Here is a 15,863-nt window from a genome sequence, read left to right as displayed (position 1 = left end):
AAACAAACAAAAAAAATCAACTATATTAAAAAAAATCCCCCAGGAGGAGGTGGTAAAACCAGATTGTTAAATAATAATATAAAACAAGATTGGTGCTACAAAATAAAAGTACAAATTTGTTCTAAACCGTTAAAAATTAAGGACAAGTAAGAGACCATATAGGCACCACCACCATGGCCGAGTTCAAGATGATTGTTGCTGCAAAGATACCCTATTTCACGGTGAGATATTGTTTTTTTTTTCCCCATTCAGTTAGACGATGCAACAAACAGCATCAAGATTTTTTGTTAAAAATTAGGGGGAAAAAATGTACACTCAAAAAAGCAGCTATCCCTCCACAAAAAAAATCTCTTTACATCACATTAAAAATTTGCACTGCTGTGAGCTCTGTGTACAGTATAGATTCTTTAGATATATATATATATATATTTATGTATAATATACATGATCTTTTCTTGTGTACATGAACATTGTAACTATCCCGTGCCTTTGGCAAGATTACTTACAACTTTTCTGTTAGATTCCAAAGCTATTTCAAATATACTTGATGCATAAAAATAAAGATTTTGGCATTGTCTGGCTCTCGTCTTCTCATCTGGAAGTTGAGTTCTCTCAGTGCTGCGTCTCTCGCCCGCCAGCAGAGGGCCTCGGTGAGCGAAGCTAGCTGGCAAAAGGGAGTGGCGCTCCACAGGGTAATGATAACCTTGCGCTCCACAAGCACAAACAAAACAATACAAAGGAAATGCCTGAGGAGCCGTGAATGTCTTCACAACAACCTGTTTTGTTTTACTTTTTTTTTTTTTCCCCCTTGACGCTGCACGGGGTTTGTTTTGCTTTTTCGCTCCGACCACCCCTGCAGTGGGTGTCCAATAAAACGCCAGCGGGAAAGGGCGGGGCGACTCCGTCGAGTCCGCCCCCAGCTACCCGGTGCTTTCTGATGGCACTGCGATCACAGTTGGATCTCAAAAGTCTTGTGCAGCTCGGTGGAGAAGGGGTTTGTGGGGGACGGGGTGGTGCGCTGGTGCGGGCGGTTCTCCAGCGCCGCCCACTGGGCTTCGAACGCGTCTTCTTGCTGTGCCGGTGCAGGCTGGCCATACTGGGAAGACGAGGCCGCCCAGCCTTCGGGGCCGTTGAAGGCGGCCCTGCCGTTTGGGGGCTGGATGTGAACCTCGGTGGGCGCCGGGGGTTTGACGTACGGTGAGACGTTATTGAAGACCTGAGCGTCACCAGTCTGTGGCATGGTGGCGGCGGCCGGGATGGGAAACGGCTGCGGTTGGGTGGCGGAGCCGAACACGTTGGCCACCATCTGCGAGGGAGTTATGCCAAACACGGGAACACTGGACTGGGGGAACGGCAGACCGTTGGACACCGGGTAAGAGGCCGCCGCTGGGGGGTGGAAAGCAGTTTGGCGGGGGGGCACCATGGGGACGGAAGGGGCCAGGGAAGGCATAAAGGGCACTGCGGGAACGACGGGGACTGGAGCCACGGGCATATGCACCGGGGCAGCGAATGGCTGTGGGGGAGGCGTGCCTCCCGCTGCGAGTGGTTTAGACTGCGGCGCGCGGACTGATTTGGTGACTTCTTCCAACCAGCGGTCGGCTTCTGATGGCGTGCGTTTGTGGGCGGACATGGCTGGAGAGGCAGTGGGAGGGGCAACCATCGCTGGTGTCGCTGATGTCCAGTCTCCTCCTGATGTAAGAAAGAAAAAACAAAGACACAAAAATGATGCTAGCAGATCAACAATGCCCTGCAATAGAGCTTGACCACATGCTGTCTTTCCAAATTTTGTCACTAGACAATTTCTTTTATTTAAAGAGGCAATATAATGTATTTTTCAAGCACAATCAATTAACTGTTTCCTTCAGTCGTTATAAAAACGCTTTATATATCAAATATGACTTAAAACAAAATTAACTTCAGAATGTAACACCTTAAAAATGGGCCTCTGTCTCTTTAAAAACTCCTGCTCTTTCTGAAACTCTGCCTTCAGGAAGTCATCACAACATGGTTCCTCTATTAACCCTTTAACAAAGTTTTTACCAGTGTTGCACTGAGATGTAGCTCCTATAATGAACTCTGCAGGTGAACAGTTCCACCAGGTAATTGCTGCTGGCTAGTCTGAAGGAGCTGAGTGTTGGAGTTGCAGGGAAAGGTTGCTCTGAGAGATGGAAGAACTGAAACTGGGAAACTGCAGCTCTGAGGAGGACCTGCTTGTAGGTCCCATGTATTTTGCATAGCTGTATGGTTGCCACGGGAGATTAAAGAATTTCTCAAACATGCATGAAAGAATCAAGGCAACACTTCAGATATGTTTTTGATGAGGGGATAAATACATACATAATGTACATAATACTGCCCCTTTAATAAAACAACACAAATTAGTGCAAAAATGTGAAGAAGGAGGAAAAAATGACACTAGGTTTTTGAAACTGTGTTCTCTCCCTGCATTTGCCTTCATCCATATTTACATACCCCAAATAAAGTGCTTTCCACAAAAACCAAGAAAAGTTTTCCTCTGGTTTTGAACTCAGTCTTCTATAAACAGATTCTGAAGGCACTTTGATGTTATTTTTAAGTAACTGAGCTGATGGAGAATAACCCAGCTGGTTTTTGTCCTGATCCAAACTTCTTACCAGTTGGTGGCAATAATAATAGACCATGCCGCAGTAAAACTCCAGAAAAAGAAAAAGGCAATTGGTTGCACAGGAATTTATTTATGGGGTCTGAATACCATATTTTCTAAAATATTTTTAAATTTTTCAAAACCATGCACAATTTTCCAGCCATTTCACAATTATGCATGTGGTTTACTTAAAATCCCCCAAACCTATTTATGTTTGAGGAAACTGCAAAAGAATTTAAGAAGTGAAAGATGCTGGAAATGTTTTTAGTGCAGAAGCTTCTTTTCTCACTAAATATCCTGATACTGGTGGTTAAGCTGTGCTCTACATAACAATCCTATTCAGTAGCTGTGTTTCCATCCAACTGTCATGCAAATATCCAGCAAATGTTTAAAATTTGGCAAAAAAGAAAAACAAAAAGTTTTTATTTTTATTTTTAGAGTCTTCCACCACCACCAGAGGATGGGAGAGCTCCATCCCTCCAATCCCAGCTTGGAGTGCCTCCAGGCGGTCATTCCAGGCTGACAGCCAGACTTCCCAGTTGGAGGTTTGGACTTGACAAAATGTAACGGCCTGTTACTGGCTTTCACAGCTGTTGACTGCAAGACGTGTTTATGATGTTTTTGTGTTTTCATGATGTAAAGCACTTTAAACTGCCCTGTTGCTGGAGTGTTCTATAAAAATAAACTTGATCGATTTAGACATTTTTTCACGTTTCATGCCTCTGGTAAGGCACAGACTGGGCGGTGAATGAGATGGTTGGCTGAGTCAAGCGAGTGAAACTAAGAAACAGGGTGCTTTTTAAAATACTTTTTTCTTTTACAAATCAAAAGAGTGACGAAACATCCATGATAGACGTGGACTTCACTCTCCGAGCGAACAGAAATCTCAGTCTCCCCTGCAGAGCCACTTACCTGGGAGGACTGGAGCGGCGGGCCCCGCTGGGTTTGCGGCCCAGGGGTTAGTCTCTCGTGTAGGCAGAGCGGGGTGCAGGACGGCGGGATTGGAGGCAGCAGCAGTGGCAGTGGCAGCAATGGAGAAGGCAGGCATGGTGCCATTCACTAAAGCCAATAAGAGACAAAAGCTGACGCAAGCTCTGAAAGATGGAGGCGATCTTTCCTTGGACGTGCAAAGCTGCCATGCTGTTAATAGGGAGCTTGAGGTGCTAATTGCTTCTTTAACACAAGTGTTAGAAACTTTAAAGCGAACAAACAGAGAGGCAGGCATTAAAATATAAAGGTAGATGCAAAATAGAGTGTAGAAGTGTGGAACAAATTAAAAGTTGTTTATAATCTGATATCAAAACAAAATGTCTATATCTGACATAATTTGAACTAATCGCACTGAAAAGGGAGTGTGTGGCCAGAGTGTGTGTCACAGAGCAGATAGGAACAGGTTTTACCTGGTGCCACAGGGGACTGAGGAGAGGATGCCGGTTTGGGCATCGGAGCAGAAGAGAAGGGGTCCTCAGGGGGCCCGCTGAACGCCGTGGCGATCTGTGTGCACAGCGAACTGATGCTGTCGTTTTCTCCTTCCACCTCAGGGACTGCAGGGACAAGGATGCAGAGAGTTCAAATACATGCACAGAATTCATCCCAGTACACAAGAGTGTCACATTTGTCTAGATGTGAATTGTGCTTTTCACACATTGTTGATTTTTAAGGAGGCATCTGCTTATAAAAAACAGGAAAAAATACTGTATTTTTGTCCTTTCTTAAATATAAAAACAATCCATAAAAGGGTTTAATGCTGTGCAATGAATTTTGACACCTGACCTATTATAGACGGATCAACTGTCTCCCTTTTCTTAAAAAAAAAAAAAAGACGTTTATCTATTATTCAAATGTAAATCAGAAGCTAATAAATACATAATTCTTTGTAGTTTAGTGAGTCCTTCTTAATTGATTAACAGGAATTAACGAGGCATCCAGGAAGTTATTCATCAAAATCTCCAGGAGTTCATGATGCCGTTTTCTACCTTTTCTTCATACCTCCCTGTAAATAGGATAGTTGCTATGGAAACTTGGTGACCTCAATGTGGCGCGCTTTTTTACTTTACTAACATTTCCCCCACTGCGTGCCTGATGGCAAAGATGAAATTTAATTATTGCCCTCACTGGAGTTAAGGTCAAATTTTCATATTTAAGTAGCTGCTTGTAGGAATTCTTCTGACGCAGTCTGACCCATAACTGCCTTACTTCAAGGGAATGTTTTCATGTCTTTCCCATTTTGAAGAGCTGCTACTAAAACCTCAGAGAGACCAGAAGTCTTAGGCTACAAATTAAATTCCCAACCACTAATAAACCTAATCAGCCAGTGTATTCCAGCCATTTCAGGACTTTCAAAGGTTTTAAAGTATCTTTGCTCCATAGCGAATCCTTTTACCCAACACTAGAGGGAAACAATGCACAGACTTTATAATACTCAGATTTCTTTCCAAACGTTTTTCAGTAATGTGTTTAAATCATCACCTGTGTTTTTAATAGGGAAGTCAGATTTTCGCTGCATGGTGGAGGGCAGCTCGTTCATGCGCAGGGATAGCTGTCGTTTGAAGGGGGAGGTCTTCTGGCTGAGGGCCGGAAAGCCCCTGAAGGAGCCCTGGCGGGCGAGGGCCTCGGCCGGCGCGTGTCTGCGGGGTATCACCTGAGGCCCCAGCGTGCCTACGGAGAGAGGCGGAGAGGACGAGGGGGACGGGGAGCTTCCTGACTGGAGCACCGAGGAGTTTGTCACACTGTTGGCAGAGTTCCCGACAACATTCACGTCTGTCTCTGCTGGTAAAGAGAAGGAGACAATGAGGTGATAACCTGCTGAAGAGCTGAGACTTTTACATATGGTGCAGCTAGGAGGCAAGTTTCTGGAAAGTTATTAGTTTCAAGAGACTGCTATTGAAATCAACTTTATGAATCCATTGTTTGTGGGAATGTCTTGAAATCCAGAAGATTTGGAAGGATGTTATTAGGTGTCTATCTGAATTGTTTAGATAGGGACCTTTAAAGTCCCATTAAAGGTTAAAATCTGTGTTCTAGGAATATACCCAGTGGAATTTAAACAATCACAGACTAAAACTAAATTGATAGATTACAGACTTCTTCAAGCCAGAAGATCTATTGCATTATGCTGGAGGAGCATGGACGCCCCCTCCCTGGGACTCTGGAAGAAAGAAATTGCAAATTTGCTCAGACTGGAAAAACTAACATACATTGCCAATGTATGTTAGTAAACAGCGAGACTTTGAGAACCTCTGGGAGCCATATATGAGGATCATAGAGACTAAGGTGGAGCTTATTTATGGGTGTCTTGGATGGATGTCTTGACTACAGTTTCCATTTACATAGTTAAGTTTGTTGTTTGTAAGTTTGTTGTGTCCTAAAAGAGAAAATTCAATAAAATATATAGAAAAAAAACTTTATGAATCCATCTATTTTCTATATCTGCTCAACCCCTGCTGAGGTGAGAAAGAAATAAAACAAAGCAACAAAAGAAGGAAAGAAAAGATAGATGAGAAAATTTAAAAAAAGACGACAAAGAAAGACACAAAAAGACAGAGAAAAAAGAAGAGAGAAAAAGATAGAAATAAAAATGGAAGAAAGTAGTGGCATAATGACAAAAGAAAGACCAAAAGAAAAAAGAATAGAAAGGAAAAGACAAAAAGAGACAGATACAGGAAGATAAAGACAGAAAACTACAAACACAGCTCTCGCACCAACTACTTAGAGATTCATAACGAGTTCTAAAGTCGAACTCTCCAACCATTAAAGTACGCACCTTTCTTAGCATCCTGCAATTGTCTCATGACTTCTTCCCTCTCTGCAGCCTCCGTTGCTGTGGTAACACGAAATGAGCCTTCCCGAGTAAAAGTGGTTCTGTTAGCATCAAAGGTTGCCGTGACGCCGCACTCCTTCTCCCGCTTCTGTTTTCGCTCCAGACAAGCGGCAAACGCACAGCCCACAGCGTGGCTGAGCCGCTCTCCCTGACGACACAAAGGATGAAGATTCTCACCGCAGCGCCGCAAAAAGTCAAAAACACTGAAGGCGACAGCTCAAACTCGTCCTCAGAGATGTTTGAGCAGGTCTTCCTATAAAGCGCCATGAGCATAGAATCAGCGGTAACTGAGCTAGTTCTTACTGAGTCTTTAATGGCCATGAAACAGTGGCAGATCCAGCGTCGCGTGGTGCCGTCCCTGCAGATGTAAGAGAACGCCCTCTCAAAGTTCCTGTCAGGAGCGCAGAACGAAACCTTCTCTATCGTCTGATCCAGGATCAGGTCCTGCGGAAAGCAGTTTCTATCGTTAGCATGGTCAAAGCTGAGAGCTGGGAAATAGAATGATATCAAAACGTGAGCTCAGTTTTATTCATGTTGGTCTTTAAATCAGTGTTTTCTCATCAACTAGATGAAACAATTTCTGATTCCAAAACAAAATTCAAAAATGTATTTTCAAAAATAGACATCTTATATTAAACATGCATGTTAATACTTGACATGTTTGAAAGATCAACTTTCTCTGAAAAACCAAGTTGGACCAGCAAAGTCGGCAGCTGTTAAAATTCTGATTTACTGTAACTCTATAATACATTATTTATACATTGAATATAGTTTATTTTTATCTTTTTATTCTTTCATTCACATTTTTCCCTCAAATAATAGTTATAAATAACTATATATTATTTATATAGTTATATATAAATAATATATATAAGTTTTGGGGGTCAGACAGCTGACCCCAAAAACGGAGATTTTTTTTAATGTCATTACCAGATACTTCCAGCAGATGTCAGTATGACTTCTTATTTAATTCCATATAAACAAGTCATTAGTACCACATAAGTGTGAACAGGGTACATAATGACAAAGAATTACATTTTGTAGGTCATTTGAGCCTTTTTACCGTAGATTTTTAAAATTATAATTAATATGTAAGGTCAGTATATTGAATATTTACAGCTTAAACATACACATAGAATATTTTCACATTTTGTTACTTTACCACTTACAAGGAAGTTTTGTTTACAAACAAATGTGAAAATTAGGAAAAAGGCGAAAGTCATAAAATACATTTTCTTTCCACATTGAGTTACATATTTCAAGACTTTATCTCTTGCAGTGTTGATTATGGCTTACAGGTAAGGAAAACACTAAATTCAGTGTTTCAGAAAATGTAAACATTACATAAGACCAACTAAGCTGACCAGTCTAGGCTAAAATCTGGTTCTGTAAGCTACTGATCCAGATTGAGTAATGACTCTATACAAGATGACCAGCTTAAAAAATATTGAACTTTTTCACAGCATTTAAATGTCAGATATTCCTATATTTTACCAATGTTTTACATGACAAACCAAAACACGGTAGAATACAATTAATAGGGTTTTTGAAAGTTTCACCAAATCAATTTTAATACGTTTTAAGACCAATATGAATGAAATTTAAGACCTGCATCTTGACAGAAATGTACAAAGGATAATATACAAATTGACAATAAACTTGCACTTACCCATGACAGATGTAAAAAAATAGCTAGCCAGCTATCAAGGGTATTTTAGCAGCTAGTTACTGGTAACCTCAACCGCCTTGAGTCACAGAACGCAATGAATATGTCTCAAACTTTAGCCCGACAGAAAAAGTCCCATGAGAAAAAAAAGCTACATAGAATATAAGAAATTAAATGGCTACCACAAAATGTAGCCCTATGATTAATGTATTTAAGGCCAACTACCACTTTTTAAAAATGAATTTAAGACAATTTAAGGCCTCAATTTTACATACTTGAATTTCAGACTTGATTTAAGTGAAATCATATATGTCCTTTAAGCATTTTGCTAAATCTTTTGCAAATTGAGGATTTGCATTCAGTCCCTCAGAGCCAATGAAATCCAGAAAAACGTTCCACTGCAATTACAGCTGCAGAATCTTTGGAGGGTTTGTCTCTAGGAGGTTTTGTACTTTAACGTTCTCAAATGTTTACAGATTCTTCATTATATGGAAGAAGAACATTGACTGAGATTTCTGACTGGATTTAAGTCTAGAGTTGCTTCTCCAGGCTTCTCCTACCGGGTTTTCTATTGGCTTACCTTTGTTTTGTCATCAACAACCCGAAGACCATCAGCCGACACCCACAACACAGCTCGCACTGCCTTCTTCCCAGCCTGCAAACACGCAAACACACACACACACACACACACACACACACACACACACACACACACACACACACACACACACACACACACACACACACACACACACACACACACACACACACACACACACACACACAAAGCAATGCGTTACAAAACAAGAGCTTCTCCAACATCCCACAGGATTACTTTATTTTTATACATTCCTCTGCACCTATTCATGAAAAATATTAGGACAAACACACACGCACACAAACAGAGCACACCTGTGAATAAAAGAGATAGCAACTAGTAAAAAAAGCAACAAAAAAAAATGTCAAGAAGTGTTTTCAAAGATCTGTGCCACGCAGGAGGAGATAAATTTGATCAAGAAACCAAAGAGGGATTGGTGTGAGATTCTGTGGATTGATGCAGCAGGTAGTGATGATCCCTATTGGTTAGAATAGCAACAATGAAAAGGGAAATATCCGCTGTTCCATTGCTGCTTCATGGAAGAAGGGCTGAAGGAAGAGAAGCCTGTTAATACCAAAAACACAAACACATGGGTGACTTAAAGATACCCTGCCCCAGCCTAAACCACCCCACCTGCTCAGACACATGCATCGTTGTGTTTGTCCAGACTCACTAACCACCCCTCATTTCCCCCATGTGTCCATGTGCTTCTTCCAGCCATCAGGTGTGATCAAACAGTGAAGTGCAAAAAAAAAAGATAAAGCCAGTGAGAAGGAAAGGAGAAAAAACACTTAGAGTCACAAAGCAATAACTTACTTTCACAAAGAATCCTTTGAAGAATTTCTTGTCCTGGAAGTGGATGTGGCAAACAAAAAAAAAAACCCAAAAAAAGAGGGTGGAGGGTGGGTGAAAGGGTTGGAGGAGACGGGGTCGGGGGGAGAACAAGGAATGAAAATGTTACCTAAGTCATCTAAGAATTGACTAGAGCCAACAGGATGGGGTTTGATTCGAAGCTTGTTTGGTGAAGTTGAAGCCGAGGTTATGAGTGAGGTGAGTGATGCTTTTATTGAGTTAGCGCCGCATGAATTCACTTCAAAGTTATCTATGGATGGATTGCTGGGGGGGAAGAGGGACACTTTGTTGGAGTTAGTAGAACCGTAAAGGAAAATCCCGAAAAGAGTTAATGCTCACCACAGAACCCTTCTGACAGCAGGAAGTGACACCGCTTAGTACAGAAACAGATATCTTGCTGGCGGTTTTTTAAAGCATATTATCACTTAAGAACTCAAATATAACAGTAATAAAAATATTTGCATATTCATTTGTATTGGTATGAGAGAAGACGTACTCTTTGGGTGAGAGCGGTTGCTTTAAAACACAGTTTTACTATTCTGAAGACAAAGACATTGACGTTGGGATTCAACGATGAATTAACAGACCAATAAATCTGCCCCAATTTCCCTAATTTTGTGAGATCGGCGACCGGCTGACACATGTCAAACCAATAGGTGCCCCACTCTTGCCAACTTAGACACTTGGCTGCAATATTTAGCAACTTAACCAGAGAAAAAGAAGAATAATTGGTATCGGCCAAAACAGGTCAGGGTTTTTAAATGTTGGTGATTGGCCAAAAATCTGCAATTAATGTACCAATAATTGATGTTGTTGGACTTACAGAAACAGTTTTCTCTGTACGTTCCCTTGAAAATTTAGAGCCTACCGCATCACTGTGGTTTCCAGAAGGCTGAATTTATAACAGATAGATACTAAACAGGATCAAACTGAGCTATTTGCTGTAATTATCTGCTGAAAGTCTTGCTCTCTCTTCTAGCCTGAATAATCCGCCGACATGTCACATAAATGCAGTTTACAGTTAAATTGCTTCATACATTTTTGTGTTTATCTGATTTTATTTTTAAATGTCTTACTTAAAGTGGGGGGAAAAGAGCAAACTTTAATGTAGATACAACTTCCACATTGAAAAGACTCATTATTTTAAAAAGAATATAGTTACAGAGTGTAGATTTTAAACTTAACGTAGCATGTTATATTAGAAATTTGGAATATTTAGCTTTACTAAATATACACAGAAATGTATGCGTTTCCTAAAGTTCTGGTTTCCAAAGTTGGGGTAAAGACCCCCGATGGGTGTTTATTAATGATCATCAACGGGATCTTGAGGTTCCCCACAAAATCAAAGTATATCTAAACGATTCTAAAACCGCATTTAAGCGAAAGATCTTGCAACACAGATCAAAAACAAAACATTGTCAAATAATTCTGGTCAGAGCCTGTCAAGCTGGAAAAACGTATTCCTGTCAGCAGCCCATGTCGTCCATCTCTACCTCTTAGTCTTTCGGGAAAGGATAACCTCAAGTCCCATTTTATTCTTTCTCGTCTGATGTTCAGACAGAGATCCGATCCGTCCGCGGTTGCTCAGCAGACAGAAACAGACTGCTGCAGACGGAAGACTGACCTCTGGCTCAAGCCTGTGACTGTTCGCTGAGTCAGGCGGTTCGAGTTCAAACTGCAGCAACCACTTTAAACAAGAAACAAAACACACACAAAAACACCCCAACCAGACCAGACCATGTCTTAATCCCTTCTCTGCGTTCACATGCTTGCTGCGAGTTGTTCTCCGTCCCATAAACTCTGAAAAGGAGTGCCGTTCGGCTCCTGTTACACGGCCGCGGTGCAGACGCCTCACGTTAACGCATGATTAAACATGTCAACCAGAAATGGACGTTCATTTGGTTGTGAGTTGAGTTCTTGCTAGTGCATGTGGTGTTTCTGTGGGAGCCACAAAGACGAGCAGTGATTGTATTAGTAGGATACGGTTAGGGGAAGAGAGTCTAGAATAAAGAGAGCGCTACAACTCGAGAAAAGGAGGAAGTTGGATCTGGAGGCATTTCTCTGCAATTTAAACCTGCTTGAGAAGGACAGAAAGTATAACACACGGAAAAAGGTCATTCAGCATTCATAAATTCATAAAAAGCAAAAACATTTCCAAGCGGAAGAGGTAAGAGGCTTTGAAGAAGGTCAAAATGAAGTCAATAGTGTCTGAAAAAATGAGATGACCCAGACAGGAAAGCCACTTTGTAGACATCAATGTACAAAACCACCTGGTGAGCAGGAGTGGGCCGTTTACTGATAAAGTGAAGCAAAGTTTTAGGAAGCTACAGTTTCAAAACAGTACAAATCTGTTATACAACTGCTTGCGGAAAGTAAGGCAGTGTGGCCCCTCTCGCACCTGCGGCTGCACACTGTTGGTCAGCTGGCTGCACTTTTTAACAGTCTACAAGAAAGAGAAATCCATCCAATACACATCAATGATATGAATCACCATGATGTTTAAACAGAGCAGTTTAAACCAATGTCAAACCGCAGTAGGTCAACTCTGACAGGTACACAGAAGGTTGGCTACAGAAGCAGCATAATTAAAAGCTAATATCAGGCCTAGTCCACGTCTGGGAAAACAAAGAATTTTTTATTTATTTTTTTTGCATTTTGGTCTTTCATCCACACAAAAAACGATTATTTATAAAAACTCTGACCAAAGTGGAGATTTGAGAAAACTCCGTAATTCCATTTGCATGTGTACATGGCAAAATGCAGATTTAGGCTCCAGTGAATTACATTCTGTGACAAATAACGCGCCAATATATCCACACACTTGACACAATTCCCAATCGACAACATTTTGTGTTTTAATAACTTTATATCCTAAGACAATATTTAAGAAGTAGTTCAAAATATATATCTGTCCACACAAATGAACCTCCGGGCGCCATGTTTAATTCTTAACAGAAAGTTGTTGTTGTTTTGAAACAATCTGATTGGCTGACAGGTTTTAGCTCTGAGCTACACTGCCCCCTATGTGTTTGGCATGTCCAAAACAACGCTCAAGGGCGTATTTATGTAGGTTCATGTGGATGAAAACTTTTCTCAAACCATCCTGTTGTCTCAATGTTACTTTTAAAACTGTGGAAGAGACACAGATTTTTATAAGCCACAGCTAAGTGTGTACAGGGTTTGCTAAAGAGTAGAATGGCAAAATTATTTTTCATTTCCACAAAATCAATTGCCATAAAATTCAATTTATTAGATATTTTTTCACAATGAAAAATAACAAATGCATTTTATTTGTAATGTTACAACTGTGGCAATCAATGCTTATTATGTTGACAGCAGTAGAAATAATTGCTACGTTTCAGTTTTGAATGTTTTATGGAAGGTTATCATCCCAGATCGGGTCTAATGCTGAGTGGGAGAAATTCTCCCATCTAAAGAGTCACAAACTCTGTCAGGACACGCAGAACCGCTGCACACCTGTTGTGCAAGATCTTTGTGAAACCATTTTACGCTTTACAACATTTTCCTCAAGCATTAGGAAAAAAACATACAAGACAGAGTGTTCCTGACCACAGGACATGTTTTAACATCAGAGCAGATGAGGACTCTGCTTTCATTCCTCTTCAAATTTAGCGTTCAATTCAGAAACGGCGGACATCTTTTCAGCCTTACACACCGACTTTTCATTAAAAGCGCACAGACCTCGATTTACTGACTGAATGAATAGAAAGACTCTTTCGCTATGTCGGCATCTTCAAGGTGTACAAGCAGCACACGCAGACAAAAAGGAAGAGAAACGAAATCCATGTCACTGTGAGCTGAGTAACTGATGAAACTCACAGCCCCAGTCGGCAAACAAAAGGAAGTGATGTCATAATGACAGCACAAGAGGGCAGCTTGGAGGTTGATGGTGCCGCAGTGCAGCCTCCACCTCCCCCTCCTCCTCCCCTCTGAGTCACGGATCACAGAGCTGTGAGAAAACTCCTTATTACGCTCCCGAAGGCTGCTGACGACACCGCCGAGCTGACAGCTCCCCGGCCGACTCCGTTCAACATTCGGGCACATCCGCTCCAGCTTCGCCTTCTACTTATTCATGCGTGCTTCGGTTCACCGCTACTGTTCTTCCTCACTGGCAGCAGTGAAGCTGCCAGAATGAAGGCGATCCTGCGGCTCGCCTTGGCCTGCTTCAAGCTGCAAGTTTAGGACCGAGCACGGCTCACCCACAGAAAAGGCTGGTTTAGAAACCAGCTTCCTATGATCTTAACCACAAATCAGACACATTTTTGACACTTTGGGGTCCCCTTGAGTATTTTCTGCTTGGTCCCTAGGATTTTAGTTGTTTTTTTAAATTATTATTATTATTTTGTTTGATAGCTCTATTTATTCTTGCCTGCTTTTGTTTTTCCTCTCTTGATGGCTGAGGGGTGACGTGGACTGGAGGAGAGGATTGACACCCTGTTTCTCGTGCATGTGGGGTATTTTGTTGTAGTTTATTTTTGTTGTTGTTTGTTTTTATGTGTGTATGTGTGTGGCGGCACAGGTTTCTTCTTTGTTCTTTGCATTGTAACAAATCTAAAATGAATGAAAATAACAATAAAAAAAAAGAAACCAGCTTCCTGTCCAACATTAATGTTAGTTCAGAGGAAACGGAGCGACTGCGTTTGTCGCCTGGCAACCGTCAGTTTATTAAAGACTTAGTGAAGACGAAGAAGGCTTTGCTAATTGTATTTGTTCAAGGCTGGCTTTGGTCTGACAGCCGCGCTTTAACAATACCGTCTGGCATAAGGAGTCGGAGTGAGGATGACCCATCTAAAAGTGATTTAAAAATATCTATGTGAGGTTAAGAGCAAAGTGACCCGCTTTAACTCAGACAAATATTCTTTCTGTAGTCGTGCTAAAAACACAACTCCTGTTTTTTGGTTTATGCTTAACTTTAAGCAGCTACTCAGATCTGACCACAAAAGGAATAAAAATAAAATAAAAAAAGAAATAAATCAGGTGTAGCTGAAATTGATCCATTGTAATTTTGATGAGCGAACAAACAGGCTCATCAGATTTAAGTCAGGAGTTTTGCAGGTTCATTCCTGAACAGTAATAGTACTTCCTGTCAGCAATAACATGTTGGTAAAATTAAATGACTACTGTAAATCTACATTTGTTGGAGGCGTGTAGGAATAATTTTAGGCATGATTGTAATTAATGATTGCGGACTGTATACTTATAATAATATGAATCTAATTTAGAGCTTTTTTTTCTTTCAAATATTATTATACAAATGGAACTTTTAGAGGAAAAAAAAAGATAATTTATGGTGTACTTCCATATTTGGAGAAATGCCCCAAAAACGTTGGTGAGCTATAAATTAGTCTTGTAAAAAAAAAAAGCAACAAAGAAATTCTGCAACTCTTAGTAGTGTGTTTATTTGTGCCAATAACCAGCACAGAGGAGACACACAGGATGTGAACAAACGTAGTGGGCAAGTAGAAAATATCTCATACAGCAGTGAAAATGGAGAAGTTGCTGTTCCATATTTGAAATAATGTTAAGGGTAAAAGAAAACTCTACTTCTAAAAAAAAAGACTGCAAACAGTTAATCAATGTAATAAAATAACTTGCAAGCAAACGTTGGTAAGATAATTATAATTTTCCTGTGGTGCTACACAGATCGCCCAGACTATTGTAACTCAGACTTATGATCATATTTGAGTTACATTGATATTCTATGTAATTATTTAAACTCATTCTGGTGACATTATGTTGCGTTTTTTTTTTGTTTTTTTTTGGTAAATAATAAAAACCACCAAGTTATTTAGTGGGAGTTGAGAACATTTCATGGAGTATTCGGCCTCATATTTGAGTTAAAACTGATATTTTATGTGATTATATAAACTCACTAAATGGTCATATCTGTATTATTTGTAAAACCAAAAACAAAAGAAACCAATAATAACAACAAAAAAAACATCAAATTATTTGGCAAGGCTTTAAAATATTTAAGGGGTTTTAGCCCCCCTAAAATAGAGCTAGTGACGATGTCGAGTTTGAGGCGCTGACTAAAAGGGGAAACTTTAGTTTAAGGAGAATGGTGCTTAAATATTAATAAAGGTCGCTTTTACATGCATGTTTAACTAGCATCTATCTCATTTGAATAGACTAAGAATGTTTGGTGTTTGGCAGTTTGCTGAATGAACATGCTCTTCAGCGTAATTACACTAGCAAAAGAGTCAAGGATCAAGTAAGTCTTCAACAGTTTGAGTAGAAAATGCAGCAGGACTCAAAGACTCTTCATGCAGCTGCAGGATAA

General features: G+C 40.5%; 1 protein-coding gene across 6 annotated transcripts in view; it reads right to left on the bottom strand.

Annotated features, from left to right (window-relative positions):
- Positions 1-232: 232 nt before the first annotated feature.
- The window catches only part of numb (NUMB, endocytic adaptor protein), a 63,831-nt gene continuing 48,200 nt past the window's right edge, over positions 233-15,863 (bottom strand). For 2 of the 6 annotated variants that reach the window (XM_023352611.1, XM_023352612.1), the window contains exons 4-11: positions 9,524-9,556; positions 8,690-8,764; positions 6,747-6,887; positions 6,387-6,591; positions 5,093-5,392; positions 4,024-4,167; positions 3,536-3,682; positions 233-1,689 (exon numbers count right to left, since the gene is read on the bottom strand). In XM_023352611.1, the coding sequence (XP_023208379.1) occupies positions 950-1,689; positions 3,536-3,682; positions 4,024-4,167; positions 5,093-5,392; positions 6,387-6,591; positions 6,747-6,887; positions 8,690-8,764; positions 9,524-9,556 (1,785 nt within the window). In that variant the 3' untranslated portion in view covers positions 233-949. The remainder of the gene's footprint in view (positions 1,690-3,535; positions 3,683-4,023; positions 4,168-5,092; positions 5,393-6,386; positions 6,592-6,746; positions 6,888-8,689; positions 8,765-9,523; positions 9,557-15,863) is intronic. The other 4 variants (XM_023352613.1, XM_023352615.1, XM_023352614.1 and 1 more) reach the window with 4 other exon arrangements.

The sequence above is a fragment of the Xiphophorus maculatus genome, chromosome 19 (genome assembly GCF_002775205.1).
Source record: "Xiphophorus maculatus strain JP 163 A chromosome 19, X_maculatus-5.0-male, whole genome shotgun sequence".
In the NCBI taxonomy this organism is placed as follows: domain Eukaryota; kingdom Metazoa; phylum Chordata; class Actinopteri; order Cyprinodontiformes; family Poeciliidae; genus Xiphophorus; species Xiphophorus maculatus.
This window is presented reverse-complemented; position numbering and strand designations above follow the sequence as displayed.